Consider the following 18,815-nt stretch of genomic DNA (forward strand, 5'->3'; position numbering starts at 1 on the left):
TTTTTTCAAATAACTTACCATCTGTAAAGGTCTTGGTGTCATTAACAATTATAAAAACACATGGGCAAAGCCTTCAGCTACCCCTTTAATGGGAATTGATTTAAAAGCCATTTACCTACTTTAATTAAGTGTTCCTATGTAAAAGCAGTCAACACATTATGAACATATTTTCCACTGTTAATGTAACAAAACTTGTACCAAGTACATCATGAAGTTAAAGACTCAAAAGTGCTCGGAAATGTTGTGTGCACCCCACCTTTTGATAAGTTCACTTTTCTGGACGGCTAGCTTTCATCTTGTATTGTCATAATGTCTAGAAATTCAAACTTATAGCTTGTATTATTTAAACCCCTGAAGTGATATATATATATATATATATATATATATATATATATATATATATATATATATATATATATATATATATATATATATATATCTCTACCAATTAACTGCCTCTGTTTGATCGTACTGGAGTAGATCTCGTGAGGCCCTTGGATTGAACAGACTCAGGGTATCGGTTCATTATTTAGTTATTGTGGACTATGCGACTTGTTACCCTGAAGCTGTTCCTATGCGCAGTATCAGTGCACAGTCTGTGGTGGACAAATTGGTAAAAATGCTTTCACCAGTGGATATACTGAAGGAGATACTCACTGACCAAGTTACTTCGTTTATGTCAGAGTGCATCCAGCAAATATGTAAGTTGCTCAAGGTACACGCTATCCAGACAGATGGTTTGGTAGAGCATTTTAATAGAACCCTAAAACCAATGCTGAGATGCTTTGTGGAAAGAGATACAAAGAAATGGGGTTAAAATGTTTCCTTCCTTCTGTTTGCTCGTCCACCGGCTTCTCTCCATTTGAGTTGCTCTATGGGAGACAGTCAAGGGGTATTCTGGATTTGATGAAATAAGGCTTGGCATCAAATCAAAATCGAGCCTGCAATGTTGTCAGGTATGTGCTCAAACTGAGGTATAGCCTGAAATTGATTGGCTAATAGGCAAAGGAAAATGTACAAGCATCTCAGCATGCTCAAGAGTGGTCATTTTAACTGGGCGACTGGGTGTTACTGTTTCTCCCCACATAGGAGTGTAAACTATTAACAAAATGCAGGGTCCCTTTGAGGTAATTCGAAAAATTGAAACTGTAAATAATGAAGTTTGTCAGCCGGAGCGACACCAGGCCAAGCAGATTTACCACATCAATCTACTAAAAGCTTGGAGAGAGAGAGACATTGTTCATCTCCCCTCTCCCATCGGAGGCTGATTTAGGTCCCTGTACATCCACAGAACAACAAATAGACATCCCAATGGGGGAGAATCTAACTTATGGACAGAAAAGAGATCTAAAAAAGTTAATAAATCAATTTGCTAATGTTTTTTCAAAGAACCGGGTAGAACAAATCTGATCGAACATGCTACAGTCATGAAACCAGAGGTGAGGGTGAGATAAAGAATGTGTCGGGTACCAGAATGACAGAGGGATATCGTAAAGGAGGTGGAGGCTATGCCAGCACTTGAGGTGATCAAGCTTTCGCGGAGGAAGTGGTGCAGTCTGGTAGTGTTGGTAACTAAACCAGATGGAAGAATTTGCTTCTGTGACGATTTTAGAAAGGTTAATTCCCACTCCCAAGTTCGACGCATATCCCACATAGTTCGCTGCATATCCCGCATAGTTTGACGCATATCCCTGGGTAGATGATCTGCTGGAGCGACTGGGATAGGCACAGTATATATCCACGCTCGATCTGACTAAAGGTTATTGTCAAATACCATTGACACTAACTTCCCGTGAGAAGACAGCTTTTTCCACTCCACAGGGTTTTTTCCAATTCCGCACAATGCCCTTTGGTCTACATGGAGCACCAGCCATATTTCAATGGCTTATGGACAGGATACTCCAGTGGCAAAATGCTACACAAATTTGGTAATTGTTTGAGCTCTTGAAAAAAACCTGAATCAGACACAAGTCACCGAGAAATTTGGTGCTTCCCGTTCTGGTGAGTTGCTTCACCATTTTGTTAAATATTGTGCATGTTTTGTATGTTGCTGTTGCATTTTGTAATGTGAGTAGGGGTGCTGTGTTAATTTAGTTTGAAAGTTTATTAACATTATTTTTGCCTCTGCCAACACACCCTCCAACTAATTTCATAGTAAATAGCAATTTTTAACTTTTTGACTGTGTTATTTTGCTTTAGCTTTATAAATTTTACTTTATTATTACAGTTTATTAACATACACTTGCCTATTGTTTTGCTTTTACTTCAGTTCATTTCATATGTTGATGCACGTGTGTCATGGCGTGTGGCCTGTGCGACAGTAATACATATGTATTTATTTATTGATTGATTCATATTGTGTGTTGTGGCTAACTCCGTCTTAGAGAGCACTTCACTTGCTTGCTTCCCGAGGGGTGTTCTCTTAGCCAGAGACTACTGTATGTTAAAAAAATGCTTGACTCAGGACCCTGCATTAATAAGTCCAGATTTTTTAAAGTCTTTTATCTTGCAGACTGACGTATCAGAAGTTGATCTGGGGGCGGTGCGTCCTAGCAAGTGGAGGAAAAGGAGAATCCTGTAATTTAAATCAACTGTAAGCTGTTTCCCAGAGAAAAAAATTAGATGGTCATTGAGAAAGAGTGCTTAGCAATTAAATGGGTGATGAATGCCCTGCAGTACTACCTCGTGGGACAGCCCTTCACTCTGTTAACAAATCATGCCCATCTCAGATGGCTAAACCACACAGCTGCTTATCCTGCGATTTCCACATGGAGCACAAGCGTGTCCAAATTTGTCACTCCCGTCAGAATAGTATGCAGGAGGTTCTTTGTGCTTCTGCAAAGTCTTGACGTGCTGTACTAAATCAAGGGTGCAGTTTTGTTTTTTTTACTGGCAGATGGCAGCAGTGCCTAAGAAATGTGCTTTACAGATCGGCCCATTCATCGATAAGCACATTGCAAGTAACACACGGCAGGCAGTAGAAAGAAAATGGCAAGTTGCAGCACGAAGAGAACAGTTAGTAGTGGTTTTGAGGAGGAAGATAACTATCATGAAATTGAACAAGTGATGAATCAATAGATTTGGAGAGTGGCAGTGATGACAGTAGCAGTGAAAGTCTGGTATCCAGTGAAAACGAGGATACAAAAAGTGATGTTTCATTGCAGAATGTTAGGATGTGGACAAGAATTGACCAGGAAAATATTATCCTCACTCCTCCCAGATTCCCATTTACAGCTTCATCGCAGATTACAGTGGATGTGAGTATAGATGCCAGCTAGTTTTTTTTTTTTTTATATATATATATATATATATAGTTTATTTTGAGCTGTTTTTTGATGAGCCCTTGTTTCAGTTGATAACAGAGACAAACAGATTTGCTGAACAAGAATTTAGAAAAACAGCTAGACGGCCGCATTCGGAGCAAGAAATGTATGCTGACTACAGATTATGGAAAGAGGGAATTTATTTCATTGTTGATGCTATAAGGAGTTGTCAGGAAACCTTGTCAGGATTGGTACTGGTCAAAATGACTTACAATTCACACACCAATTTTTGCAAAAGTGATTTATTCTGATTTATTAATCAGATTTATTCTGCTGATGAAGTACCTACACTTCACAGATAATGACACATTGTAACGATCACTCTGCACAACTGAGAAGCAGTTGTACTGTTCTCTCTAGGGAGATACTACTGGCCCAATATGTATAACTAACTAAGTCAGCAAGAGTGACAGACAGCAAAAGCAGGGACGTCAGAGGTGTCAATTTCACGAACAAACAGTTTATTGTTGTAAACTATAATGTATAAATGAAATATAAGGACAACAACTTATTGCAGAGACATTTAGTTAGGTGGAAGGTACGGGTGAGTAAGAAAGCAAAGTGAACTAAACAAATATCCAAACAAAATAACACAAAAATAGTAAATGGATGCACCTGTATTTATCTAAAATAAAGTTAGTTACACTGTAATTAAGTAATGTGCTGTTTGTAAAATGGATTCCTAAAGAGAAAAGGGAGTTCTTGCCTGGCCTAGATAGCCAGCTGTAATACTGGTTTTGGCTTCTAAAGAGCTCTGAGATTGGAGGAGTGGATATCTGAATGAGCCAATGGGGGGAGAGGATGAACAGAAGGTGATAGCAAGGAACTATGGGAATTTGAGTTTTAACCTGGCCAGGCTACTGACCCTAATAAAAGGGACAAGTGGGTGAAATTTACACCCACTTTATGGAGCAAGTGAATTGCTACAACATTTGACAGCGATACGCACCCAAACCCAAAACTGTGGAAGATATGTGACACTGTTTAAAATTTGTGACACAAGTTTCCTGATTTATAGTACCAGATAAAGCCGTCAGCATTGATGAACGTTTGATGATGTACAAAGGGTGTCTGGGATGGAAACAGTATATCCCTTTAAAAAGAACCAGATTTGGAGTGAAATTCTTTGCGTACATCTGTGATTTCATTGTTTACACTGGACAAGGTAGTTTACAATGAGAAATACAATGAACATCCAATCTCCACAAAAGTGGTTTTGCATTTGATGTACGGTTTGCTGGGGAAGGGGTATTGTGTGACATAATTTTGACATGTCACCTACACTTGCTGATTTGTTGGTTGAGAAAACTGACATTTATGGAACAGTCAGGAGCAACAGGGAAGATTTACCTACAGGCTTTGCAAAGGAGAAACTGAAGAAAGGGGACATTGCTGCTTTTCAATGTGGAAAAGTGATGGCTCTGAAATGGCAAGACAAAAACTGTCTTATGAGCACAATCCACAATTCTGCAACAACAGTTCTGCTGAACACACAGGGGGATGATGTAGTCAAGCCTAGGGTGGTTTGTGACTACAATAACACAATGGGAGGTCTAGATCAGAGTGACCAGGAGCTCTCATTTTACCCCTCCACAAGAAAGCAGCAGAAGAAATATTACAAGAAAATATTTCAGCATCTTGTAGACCAGGCTCTTTGGAATGCCTTTCTGCCGTTGGAGAAGAACTTTCCACATACAGTGTGAAGGTGCGGTGGGTGTGGTGATGAAACAGATGTCACAGAGTCACTGGTCCAGGTGCAAATAATCCTAATACCAGCAATGGTAGAGGGTGTGTTTTATTTACAGGGCGCAGTCCAAAGCAACAAAAAAAAATAAATACAAATCATAAGTTCCAATAGAGCGAGTTCCTCTCAGCTCTATTGAGCACTTGCGGGGAGGTGGAAAGTGCAGATGCTCAGGTGCTGACATGTCCAGTTGAGTTGTGCGGGGTGTGTGGTGTCCAAGATGAAAGTGCTGGCAGTAGTGTGGCAGCTCCTTGTCGTGACGACTCACTCTGATCCCGGTCCTGACAATAAACAAATCAAAAACACGTAGCAAACAAACAAATGGCTCAGCAACCCAGGTTCCGTGTTACCTCCAAAAGCTCTGCACGTGCAAAATGACAGCCCTTATATGCCAGCAGACTCAACCCCATGATCAGCACAACTCAGCACACCTGCCAGTTGTCTAATGCAGCACAGCTGATCACGGTAATCTTGTCCCCTAATATGGTCATTCCGCCCTGTAACAAGATGGCCAGGTGTGCAAGTACCTCTGCTTAGCGCCCTCTTGCGTCAGGAGGGAGATTTACAGCTCAGATCCTCTCACTCTCTGTCACACACATCTTGAATTCTTGGAATTCCAGATGCAAGTAATTGAACAGCTGATGAAGAAGTATGCAGATCCTAACATGGTGTTTTCCAAGGGTTGACCAAGCAACACTGCCAACCCTCTACGACTGACTGGACATCACTTTCTGAACCACATACCGCCAAACCCAAACAAGCAGGCCAGTGTGCTGTTCTAACAAAGTGGACACTGGTAAAAAGGTGTTATTTATATTGTTATTGTTATTTATTTTGTTATAATGATGCAATTGTAAATAGTTATTTTGTTATTATACACTGAACAAAAATATAAACGCAAAATGCAACAATTTCAAAGATTTTACTGAGTTACAGTTCATATAAGGAAATCAGTGAATTGAAATAAATTCATTAGGCCCTAATCTATGGATTTCACATGACTGGGAATACAGATATGCATCTGTTGGTCACAGATACCTTAAAAAAAAAAGGTAGGGGCATGGATCAGCAAACCAGTCAGTATATGGTGTGACCACCATTTGCCTCATGCAGTGCGACATATCTCCTTTGCATAGAGTTGTCCCACTCCTCTTCAATGGCTGTGCAAAGTTGCTGGATATTGGCGGGAACTGGAACACGCTGTCGTACACGTCGATCTAGAGCATCCCAAACGTGCTCAATGGGTGACATGTCTGGTGAGTATGCAGGCCATGGAAGAACTGGGGCATTTTCAGCTTCCAGAAATTGTGTACAGATCCTTGCGACATGGGCACGTGCATTATCATGCTGAAACATGAGGTGATGGCAGCGGATGAATGGCATGACAATGGGCCTCAGGATCTCGTCACGGTATCTCTGTCCATTCAAATTGCCATCGATAAAATGCAATTGTGTTCGTTGTCCATAGCTTATGCCTGCCCATACCATAACCCCACCGCCACCATGGGGCACTCTGTTCACAACGTTGACATCAGCAAACCGCTCACCCACACGACACCATACACGCTGTCTGCCACCTGCCCGGTACAGTTGAAACAGGGATTCATCCGTGAAGAGCATATTTCTCCAGTGACCATGGAAGGTGAGCATTTGCCCACTGAAGTCGGTTACGACGCTGAACTGTAGTCAGGTCAAGACCCTGGTGAGGACGACGAGCATGCAGATGAGCTTCCCTGAGATAGTTTCTGACAGTTTGTGAAGAAATTCTTTGGCTGTGCAAACCCACAGTTTCATCAGCTGTCCAGGAGGCTAGTCTCAGACAATTCCACAGGTGAAGAAGTCGGATGTGGAGGTCCTGGGCTGGCGTGGTTACACGTGGTCTGCGGTTGTGAGGCCGGTTGGACGTACTGCCAAATTCTCTAAAACGATGTTGGAGGCGGCTTATGGTAGAGAAATGAACACTCAATTCTCTGGCAACAGCTCTGGTGGACATTCCTGCAGTCAGTATGCCAATTGCACGCTCACTCAAAACTTCTGTGGCATTGTGTTGTGTGACAAAACTGCACATTTTAGAGTGGCCTTTTATTGTCCCTAGCACAAGGTGCACCTGTGTAATAATCATGCTGTTTAATCAGCTTCTTGATATGCCACACCTGTCAGGTGGATGGATTAACTTGGCAAAGGAATAATGCTCACTAACAGGGATGTAAACAAATTTGTGTACAAAATTTGAGAGAAATAAGCTTTTTGTGCATACTGAAAATTTCTGGGATCTTTTATTTCAGCTTATGAAACATGGGACCAACACTTTACATGTTGCGTTTATATTTTTGTTCGGTGTAGTTCCATTGAAATAATATATTTCCATTTTTCACAAAAACAATAAAGTGTTTATTTAAAAAAAATAAAGCAAAATTTACTTTGAAAACTGTCAGAATACTGTTAGAATAACAAATCAATAATAAAAAATAAGCATTTTTGACATGGAAATAAAATAAATGGGCAACTATGAAGGATTGAGGCCCAGGTGACAAGATGATACTTGTCACTGCAACCCTTCTCATTTCGAGAGAAATCTGACCTCCCGAAAGGTGGAGGCACTAAAGGAAGCTGCTCCTATGACCTCACTTTAATGGTTGCAGTGGCTGTTGGCTGTGACAGATTTATAAAGGCTTGGCCTCTGGTACATAAGGAGACTGTGTGGAATAGCGAGAGATCCCTGGCTGGAGGTGGAGTCTGGTCGCGTGGTGTTCACAGTAATGCAGACAGAGCTGACACTGTTGTTGTTGTTATTGTGTCTCACGAGAGTTTCTAAAACCAGAGCCGAGAAGAGGATTGCTGGAGACCGGGGAACAAACACAGGGTCGGTACACGACCACATTACCCCTCAAGAATGGCACGAAAGATCGGGGGATGGAAAAGATTGTTGTTTTTGTAAATAGTGTGTTACACGACCACCTGTGTGAACCCAATACACTGTGTGATTCATTAAAACTCTTGAAACTTGTGTCATTTCTTCCATCACGCACTCCTCCCTCTCAGAGCTTCAACTCATGATTTATTTAAATAGTCCATTTTGATGAATTAATGTGATATTCATTAAACTATTAAAAACTCATGTTTGGTAATGTGTTTAACACCTCCAAGAACAACAATGTATTTTACATTGTAGGCCCTTCATTTTGCTTCAGAACCATTACAAGTAGTTCCCTCATTATGATGTAGCTGCATACAGTAATAAAGTAAATTAGAGACCCAGCACAAGCACCATTAGTTTATATACCTTTATTGTTTAAATGATTTGATACAGAACAGCTTAGAATTCTGAAAGTACTGTACAATTTAATACCAAGGAAAGTAAAGTACCAACGCACAGCATGTGATGCTCTGTTCATGTGGCGTTAACCAGTCTGATATGCACGTAGCAGCAGTGTGAGTTCCCTTTACATTAATATGGATTCTAAACTTCAACAGTGATTTAATGGCAATTCATTGGTTACACAATCATCAAACTGATACCTTCTTGAGCAGAGAAAAGCAACAAGCATTTTTCTAAGAACTGTTAAAACGCAGTACAGTGAAGTGAAACTGCCACCTCCAAGCACCCAATCAACACCAAAGGTTTTGTTTTGCTTTTGTGGCGTGTATTTTCACAGTCAAGTGCTTAATGTAGTGATTGAATTATTTCCATTTGCAACTCGGGGTGGGGGGGTGATGATTAAAATTGAACATTTTTGAATATGCATACTGTAAAAGCCCTGAGAGAAGAAATAAACATAAAAGGAGAAACAAACAAAATAATAAAAATAACAAAATTAGGTTGACATGCAAAACTAGTCTAAGATTCACCCATAGTTTAACACATGATACATTTCACAGTTTATTTTTATATATTTGAGAAAACAAAATACATTTCTCAGTCAATCTAATAATAATGACAAAAATGTGACAAGACCACATGACCTACTAATATAGATAAAGGTCTAAGTAAAGCTTCAAATCAACAGTGATTATTGCTAGCATGAGTTTGACACAGGGAGACAATTTTTTTCCCCCCATTTCATCATTTGCTGTGATTTGTAAATAAATATCTTGCAGCACACGCTTGATTAATGGCTTCTCCCCAGATTACTGGGCATGTATATTTGGGAACGTATTAAATGCAAATACATTTACCCATCTTTTGATGGGTTCATTTTAAAGGAAAATATATTCATCACCTTTCCTTTTTTTTTTGGTTGGTGCCAGATTTATTATTGCTGTGGGTGTATGAAAATAAGGAGTTTCCTAAATCTGTTAGCCTTTTTGAGCCTTAAGAAAATTAGGATTCTTTAAAAAAAAAAAAAAAAAAAACACCCAGGTTATTTTCTTTCATAATTAATAACACTATAAAGGCAATGCACAGCTATAATACTGTACAGTAGACTAAATGTAGAGTGACAGTAGGATACATTTTTCAAGTACCAAACATAAACCCTTAAGTATAGTGTTTCCCCATGCTTTTTAAACAGAGCAAGATCCTGCTTCCAGATTGTGAGCATTGCAGAATCGGTTTTAAACAAAACAAACAAAAAAATTGGAAGACTTAACAGTCCTCGCACATCCAGCCACCAGCTCAGCTCTACTTGAACAGATTCTGTTCATAAAGATCCTTAGTAGCTCCTTCCAATGTCTCTGCTGAATTCCTGCCCTGCAGCCCCCCCCCCCCCTCCAAACTGCACATTTGGAAAGCTGACCTGCTTGCAAATCCCTAAGCCACTGAACCCAAACACCCACCCAACCAACATAGTTTTTATACAAAAAAAAATGTATTATATCAGTGAACTAGAAAGACATGGTACATAAAGGCTAGGTTTTTTAAATGACATAACAGGCAAATATTGCCCACATTTCTCTGGTAAAAGAGAATATCAAATTCTTACATTACTGAAAAAAAAATATACATTAAAAAAGAACAGCTAAGCTGTGAACTGTAGATATTATATTATTCGGATTCCATTTTAAAACCGCACCCCACCCCAACCCATTCAGTATATCAGTTTCATGAAAAAACCCTCTTTAGCAAAAGGATTACAATACTGAGAAATCCTTTTCCCTCCATATATTTCTGTTTTATTTGTTTTCCAGTTATGTGCAGTCATATTCAAGCCTTAATTTTGGAGCTCCAGACCAAAAAATAAACATTTGTAGCTTCAGCAGATTAAGAAAGGCTGCATTAAAAAAATATATATATATATAGCAGTATATATATAATATATATATATATATCAATATATATATAATATATATTTTCAATCACACACAAAATAGGTACTGTAAATCATTCTTAATGCTTCAATAAGTTCATTTCTTTAGGAAAATTACATAAAATGCTATTTAAAAAAATTATATTCATAATATTTTATTTGATACAAAGATCTAGAAAAGTAGTAAGGCACTCCAAACAGAATACAGTCCACAGTTTTTGACATAACATTTATGGCACTGTGTATCTACTCCTATTGCCAGCTGTAGCAGAAATAAAAGCAGTGCTTTCTGAATATTCACACAGGTATTGCAGTCACTCTACTTCCAAAAGATGTGGTGCAGGCTCGTTGGATGGAAGGATGTGATTTATAGTGGGCTTGCTGTGCATGTCCAGCAGATCTTGAATGAAGTTGCTTGGTGTCTCAGCGGCAGACTTGGTTGCAGACTCACTCTGACCTTGCCCCATTTCTTCCTCCGCCTCCTCTGCCTCCCCCTCTTGCTCCGAGGATTTCTCAGCCCTAGGTGAAGGCTGGCTGGCGGTGGTGGTGGTGGCGGCGGCAGTCGAGGTGCCTGTCGACGGCTCATCCAGGGTAGTAATGCTGGTGATGATCTCGCACTCGTTCTCAGAGGGTGGGCTGGTGCCACTGTGTGCCGACTCGCTCTCGCTGCCGGCCCCCTCCTCTTCACTCCCACGCATCTTCTGGTGGATGCGCTGGTGTCGCACCAGGCTGTGCTTCAGTGTGAAAGTGCGCTCACACGTCTGGCATCTGTAGGGTCTCTCACCTTGAACAACAACGAAGGAACAGTGTCAGCAGGGTGGGTGACAGTCTCAGCACAGACAGCTTGCTGCTTTAACTCTACTTGATTGTTATTTGTGTAATAAGTACTGGACTCTTTGGGATTAGGAGCCTCTATTACCTACCTAGCCTGACCTATATTGTGTTTTATGTTCTGGTTCAACCCACTAAAACAAAACAGGAAAATGGGGTCATTTTCATTACGACTAAAAAAAAAAAAACTGAAATGTTTCCACTAAATTAATAAACACATTTTATTAATTCTATTGATGCAACTGTGTATTTTTTTAATTTCTGATAATATTTGAATATTTTCTTTACCTGTATGAGATCTCATGTGTCGTGTCAGATCCTGCAGGGACCAAAATCGCTTGTTACAAACACTGCAGATTTTCTTCCTCTTGTCTGCTTTATTTGTTCCTCCGGCCCCACCTGTCTTTGGTTCCTTCTGGTTGCTGCTGTCTTCGTCGCTTTTCTCGTCATTTGCTTTCTCTGTCGGCGACTCATCCTCTGAAGCACTCTCCGCACAGCTGACGTTCTCCTCGCTTTCCCTTTCAGCTCCCAAGGTGTTTTCCTTTGTTCTTTCCAGGCTCTCAGCCTCCTTCTCCCTGAATGTATCTGTCTCCTGAGCCACGTCATCTGTAGTAGCCTCAGCAGACTTCCTGGTTAATTTTCTCCCACTCCTGCCTTTGTCCTGGCCCTTGGCTGAGTGCACTTTCTCATGGCGGGTCAGCGTAGCAGCGAATTTGAAGCTCTTTCCACAGCTGCCACATGTGTGTTTTGTGTCATCTTGGGAACTGCAGCCACCACTCTGGTCTCCTTCAGACAGCTTGAAGTCAATCAGCTTGCTTGCAAAATTCAAGTCCAGGCTTTTGTTGCTTTGGGTGTCATCTTCTGGGTCCTCTGTCTGGGGCCTGGGGTCAGTCTCCATTTCATCAGGCTCTTGCTCTTCAACAGCAGCGTCCTTCGGTTCATCCTTGTTTTCTGAATTTCCTTGCAGACACTCTGCATGCTCCTTTTGACAAGTGGTCAGATCGAGTACATCTTCTGATGTCAATTCTGGTTCCGAATTACTCTCTAAAACAATATGATCAGATTAATCAAAGACTTTTTCCTCAAATTATATGGACTAAACGTTGCTTTTTACATTTCTACTTGAATTGGAATTACTTAATATTTAATTCACGCCACTAGATGGCAGCATATACCTACATAATGGAATATCTCAGCATGTTTGAGAAACATTGATTCTATACACAGGGACAATAATTCCATAACAATATTATTTTTAAATTTGAAAACATCCTTAGGCTCCAACATTTAAACATTTGTGGAATCTCAAAGAATTGGAAACACATTTTACATTTAAGGTAAGATTTACTCTTTTTTAAAAGTATTTTTATTTTCTTATTTACAGTACTTCAATAAACACTGCTATCTTGCAGTTAGCTTGTACTTGGGGAGGAGATTTCAGGCAAACAGTAAACTTGACCTGCTTACCAGGTGTTTTTGATACAGGAGCCTTTGGTATTAATGCTAGGTTTTTAAAAGTGTTATTTACCTGCACTTTCTTGTGATCCTTCATCATCAACTTTAGATTTGGGGATCGCGCCATTTCTTCTCAACGAGCGATTGGCAACTCCATGTTTACGCAACAGGTGGCGCTCACAGTTAGACTTGGTGGAAAAATAGGCATCACACTTTGGACAGGGGTAGGGCTTCTGGCCTACAGCACAAGAAAATGAACAGATTATAAACGTGACCACTGTCCACTGTTACGTATCAAAATAAAACACATTTTTTTAAAAAAGGTCAATGATTGTAACATGCAATTTCTTGAAAAGTACTACTTTGTGACCCTGAGAAAACATTTACCCTGTGGGTGTCTCACTTTCACAGGTAAAAAGGAAATGACATGAAAACTTGATGGAAAAATGACAATGATGGATTAATGAATCCCTGACCATGGCCAAAAGGTAACACTGGGTATGGACATTAAGAGCTGCAGAAGGAATGATGTGAACATTTTGAACGTTTAACTCGCACATTTGGTTAGCTACTGTGTAGTAGATAGGCCCTCTTTCACATGTTTGAGAACGGCCCATAAACACAGCCATAAAGTTCAGCTTTTGAGTTGCTGTGCACTTTGAACACGCTGTAGATAATGTATTAGTTGTAAGAGGCCTATCTTCGGTTAATTATTTATGATAATTACTGCTTAGACAGAGAACTCTGGTAACATTTTCAGTGTTTCTTAACTGCATGGCATATTTCTTCATCTCCAGCAACTATTCACTCAAATGAAAATAATGTAAAATCTCATTCAAGACATGCTTGTTTCCAAACCATACAGAACAGCAACACAAACATACCCAGGTTAACACATTTTCAAAAACCTTACTAATCAAAGTCTGAAGGGTGCCAGTCACCTTGGCAGAGCAATAAACCAAACCACCTGTGATATTTTATTAGAAAAAAGAACAAGCGTGCTACCTACCATCATCATAAAGACAAATCAAAGGTTGTGGAGATGTAGGGTATTTTGTACTATGTTCTGAACATACAAAGAACAAGGAATTATGTTAACAAGGAGTTACCATACCTGTATGAGTCAGCATATGGCGCTGCAGTGAGCTGGCCCATGGAAAGACTCTGGGGCAAAAGGGACAGGTGATCTTCTGTAGGGAGTTGGAATAGGCATTCTTCTTCCCTTTCATAAGCTTTTCATCTGGCACCTCCTTCTCATCCTCGCTGCTCATATTCCTCCTGTCCATCTCTTCTTTGATGTCTGAGGTGCACTGCAGATATGGGCTGAATTTATTGGTGTCAGTGGTTGCAAGCATCTTCTCGATGCTGGCAAACTCTCCACTGGACTCCAGGTCCACCACATTGGTGCTGGTGGCTTTGGGTTTGTTTCTTGTTGCTCTCTTTTTGCCCCTTTTCTTAGACATGCACAATGGAGAGTCATCCTGGGAAGCATCTGGGCTGTCGGCCAACAGACTGGGATCATTAGGAGCATCAGAGTGCATTGGAGTGACTGAGAGCAGTCCCTTCAGTTTTGCATTCTTCTCTGTTTCTGGGGTGCCACTGACTGCATTGGTACTAGCAGTGGGAGCTTCTCTCTTCAGGAGGGCAGGAGCAGAGGACACAGAGGAGATGATTTGAGCTATGGAAGCCAAGGGGGGTAACTCCTTTGACATGCCAGGCTTAGACGGCAATGGTTTGGGCCTTATGGGTCGTAGCAGTGTGGAGTTGTTAATCACAACCGAAGAAGCCATGGGAAGAGAGAGCTGAAATGGGGCTTGTAAAGTGGCTTGGGAATTTTTCGCCACCATGGGTTTGTCCAGGTCACTTTTCCCTAGGAAAACTGTGTGGGATGGGAAGAGATAGTCAGTCACAGACGAGGGCTGCTCTTTCTTAATCTCTGTTGGTGATTCTGCTGTCATTTTACCAGTGCTCTTTGGGATAGAGAGGTCAATGGGCTCCATGGAACTGTCATGAAACCGGGAGAGCTGGGGCGAGTGAATGCGGCTCTCCTGCTGGATGGTAACAAATCCAGAGCTTTTGCTCTTGTTGGAAAAATCCAGAGGCTGATCCAGGTCTGCAGAGAAGCAGCTCACAGGCTCAATCTTGATAGGGTGCGGGATAAAACCACCCGAAACCAGTCCGTTCTGGGGAAGAGGGTAGGATGACTGCTCACTGGGGTTGGGGTTAGGTGTGGGGGACCCAGCCTTGTTCACTTCAGCAGTCGGATCTGTGGTAGAGATGTGGTCCTCAATCTCTTTTTCTTGAACTTGAGGGTGTTGCTTGAGGAGGTGGTGAATACAATTCCTCTTGGCCAAGAAGGCAGCACCACACTCTTTACACTCAAATGGCTTCTTCTGACACCCGTTATGGGTTCTCATGTGGATTTGCAGAGCCCGGTAGTTCTTGAGGTCATTCCCGCAGTACCGGCAAGCAGTCTCAGGGACGGTGCACATAGTCTCGGGCAGGTCAGTTGTGGAGCAGGACACATACTCAATGTTCTTCTCAATCTCCTTGCGCGTGACCTTCATATGTTTCTTGCGTAGGTGCCTTTCGCAATTTGCTTTGACACTGAAGGGGTAGTGGCAGATGCGGCAGATATAGGGCCTCTCTCCGCTGTGTGTACGCAGATGGCGGATGAGTGTAGCCTTGTCGGGGGCAATGTAGTCACAGATGTTGCACTGGTAAGGTGAGATGCCCAGATGATAGCGGATGTGAGCCCTGAGAACACCGGAGAATGCAAAGACCTGGTCACAGAAGCGACATGGGTAAACTCCTTTTCTTACACACGAGCCCTTCTTGCTGGCTGTCTCTGCCATGATGGCCTTAAGGTCTTCCTCACTCACTTCCTGCTTGATTTTCCTCTCAACTTCCATAGGCATTAGGGCATCGATGATGCTGTCCTTTTCTAGCTGTGTCTTCATCTCTGTGGGCTCTGTCTTAACCTGCAGCTGAGAGGAGTTGGGTTCTTGCACTGGCTGGTGTTGCAGGCTCTCGTTGCTGGAGGATGACTCCACTGGGCTCTTAAGGAGCTGGAGGGGTGGAGGGGGTAGGCTAGGACTGATACAGCCTGGTGAGGCCTGCTGGGCATTCATGAGAGGGGGCGGGGTGGAGGCTGTCACCATTGTACGGGGGGTCACCAAAGGCTTTGGCTTCAGAGTTGGCATCTGCTTGTAGATAGACTGTGTCAGAGTGGGAGGGGCCTGGGAAAGAGGGGGAAGACTGATATGTGTAGGCGCAGAGGAAGATATCTTGAGGATCTGTTGGATGTCAGCCAGTTCCACCCCTGACTCAATGGAGATGGGCTTCACCACTATATTGTTATCGGGATGGATGATGAAGCCCTTCTGAAAGGGTTGCAGCGACAGAACGTTCATGTTGTTCTGAGCGAACTGTGACGGGAGAGGAAGGTTCATCCCGGTGGCGCAGTTGGCCTCCTGAGGTAGGTTAGACTTGGGCGGTTCAACCCGTATTACTTTGATATTCTCCAGCTCAGCACACATCTCGTCCTCCTCGGCTGGTTTTACTTCCGAGATGTGCTGCAAACCCAGAGATGCCATGAAGCTCTTCTTTTCCACTTGAGCTGAAGAGTCCTTCTTGGGTTTGGTTTTGCCGCCTTCTTGAGGTCCTTTGTGGGTTTCCAAGTGGAGGCCAAGGGCTGATTGCAGAGGGAAAGCCTTATTGCACGTTTCACAAACAAACCGGTGAAATTTGCTAGTGCATCTTCTCAGGTTTGTTTCGCACCAGACCTGTATTAAAAAAAAAAAAAATCAAGCAAGAGAAGACTTAAAAACAGAAACAGTACACAATGTTTTCACCAAAAATATATGGGGATGTTTTGGATTAATGGGAATTGTCCTGGTAATTGGTACCTGGGCGATGTTTGGAAATTTTCGACAGGAGAAGTCAATGAATGCCAGATCATTGAAGCCCACTGGAAGCAAGGGGTTGTTCTGGATGAATGGCTTGCCTGAAGGGTCTGTGGGGAGCTGCTTGTGGATAACGACATTATGTCGCAGCAGACCACGATGGGTACGGAATGTGATGCAGCACAGGTCACACCTTGAACAAAAGAAAAGGCATTTTTCACTTATTCCTCCCTTAGAATAATATACACACACTTATAATAAATAATAATAAATAAAAAAAAAAAAAAAAAAAAAAATAATCGAAGGCCTATTTGTAGAGCCATTTAAATTTGTTGTAAAATGGTTTCTCGTGGTTTTGGAAAGTCCCTGTCATTGAACTTATATATTGGTTAATGGAGTTCGATAACAATGTGATTAATAATGCAGAGTTAAAATATACAAATTCTTTCAATATTGGAACAAGACCAAATACAAATACATAGATATCGTTTTGTACACATATAATATGCATTTAAATCTTTTTTACATTTAATACATTTACAAATAATACACTATGCATTACCAAATAATCTTTAAAACAGACATAATATGATTTAAGTGCAGTTAGGTGCTGATAACAAAATATGAATAACAACAACATATCTTACTGAAGTAACAGTTAACAGTTATTTCAGAATGCAATTAGCACCCTGAACCTTGCACTGATTAGAACGTGTGATGAGTTTTAAAAATAAATCTGAGCTCAGACTTCTAAGAACTTAAAGTAAACTAATACTGCTTTGCAGGTCCACAGTTTTTTTTAGATAGAAAACATCTCAATTATCAAACCCACAAAGGTTTTTCTTTGCTGGCTATCTACAAAGGCATGACCTATCCTATCTGTAAGACATTCTCGATAACACAACCCCCCCCCCCCCCCCCCCCCCCCAAAAAAAAAAAAAAAAAAACAGTTTCAGTTTTTCTAAGCAAGTATCTCCTTTTATCACTCATTATTGTTCAAGTGCTTATTATACTAAGAAGTTCTATACAGCAAGCTTTTCACAGAGACCAGCATATGCAGTGATAGCCTTGTCAACTCTACCGCCACTAACGTTGTATTCATCAAGTGTTGAAAGAAGCAACTGTGTAGTATATATCACACAGGCTCTCTTGTCACACTGCTACTTATGGGGATATGAATAGGTGGCTCTAGCACTTTAATCTGTTTTATCTTCACTGTCACTTCACAATGTCTTGGCTCTGCCTCTACTGTGTCTAGCAATTGTGTACCATTAACATGCTTAATTGGTACAAATCTTTTATGAAATGTAAACTTATTTGTTTTTCGGTCGTGCTGCTTTAATGCAGAGCAGTTGTTATCAGTAGAAATTAGTCTACGGGAGACGTGTGGGTATAGTATTTGTCTTTACCGAGTTGCACATGGGTTAGTATGTTTGTATACCATTAAGCTTCTCGATAAGAACATGTGCTTTAATCCCGTCCTATATAAAAAAAAAAAAAAAACAGTGTAGTATTTCAATAGTTAGTGACCAAATAAAAAATCTTAAGACATTAAAAAGAAATGTCACTAAGAAAAACTGTATTGCACATTAAACTGAAGTCAAAAGCAACTCAAGACACCTAAAGCGCAACAAGACACTCCCAAAGCTGCAGCTAAAGTGTGTGGCACCTTGTCTTGGCACTGGGCTTGGTCAGAGGACAATGGAGGTCATTGTAAAGCCAGCCCTCCTCCTGTGGGATGCAGTAACAGCAGCAACCTCTAGCACTCACAGGATTAGGCCACCTCAGTCAGGCCTGTCACTTCCAATTAGCAACATACTTGTGAAACATCAGATTAGTGAATGAACAAAATGCTAATATTCTTCTCGGCGCACGCCCACACACACACGCACACACAAACTGCAAGCCTTGCCTAACAAACACACAGGTTATTTTGTTTGTACTGACACTCTTAAAGAGTAGTCAATGGCAGAAATTTACAAAATGGTATGTGGACAAGAAGACTTGCCTGTGTCAAAACACCCTAAATTTGTTAATCTGATGTTTGAGGATGGGGAGGTAGGCCTCAAAAGCAAAAACCCTGATAAGTTATTAAAAGTATTAAATCGGTACTTTTACTTGTTTCTCACAATAAATGCTCAAATTATTTAAAAAAAAAAAAAAAACAAACAAAAAAAAAAAAAAAACCCAAAAACTCACCAATTATACTGCGTGCTGTATAATGTATCAACAGATAAAACTATAAGAAAAAAAGTCAAGTATGCATTAGCTAAAGCCTGTAGCTACTTAACTTTGTTTCATATAGAATTTA

The 18,815-nt window shown here is 41.0% G+C and overlaps 1 protein-coding gene across 2 annotated transcripts in view; it reads right to left on the reverse strand.

Annotated features, from left to right (window-relative positions):
- Window positions 1–10,383: 10,383 nt before the first annotated feature.
- The window catches only part of LOC121314518 (ras-responsive element-binding protein 1-like), a 62,804-nt gene continuing 54,372 nt past the window's right edge, over window positions 10,384–18,815 (reverse strand). For both annotated transcript variants that reach the window (XM_041247890.1, XM_041247889.1), the window contains exons 8-12: window positions 16,508–16,697; window positions 13,714–16,384; window positions 12,673–12,837; window positions 11,433–12,188; window positions 10,384–11,097 (exon numbers count right to left, since the gene is read on the reverse strand). In XM_041247890.1, the coding sequence (XP_041103824.1) occupies window positions 10,628–11,097; window positions 11,433–12,188; window positions 12,673–12,837; window positions 13,714–16,384; window positions 16,508–16,697 (4,252 nt within the window). In that variant the 3' untranslated portion in view covers window positions 10,384–10,627. The remainder of the gene's footprint in view (window positions 11,098–11,432; window positions 12,189–12,672; window positions 12,838–13,713; window positions 16,385–16,507; window positions 16,698–18,815) is intronic.

The sequence above is a fragment of the Polyodon spathula genome, chromosome 4 (assembly GCF_017654505.1).
Source record: "Polyodon spathula isolate WHYD16114869_AA chromosome 4, ASM1765450v1, whole genome shotgun sequence".
Taxonomy (NCBI): domain Eukaryota; kingdom Metazoa; phylum Chordata; class Actinopteri; order Acipenseriformes; family Polyodontidae; genus Polyodon; species Polyodon spathula.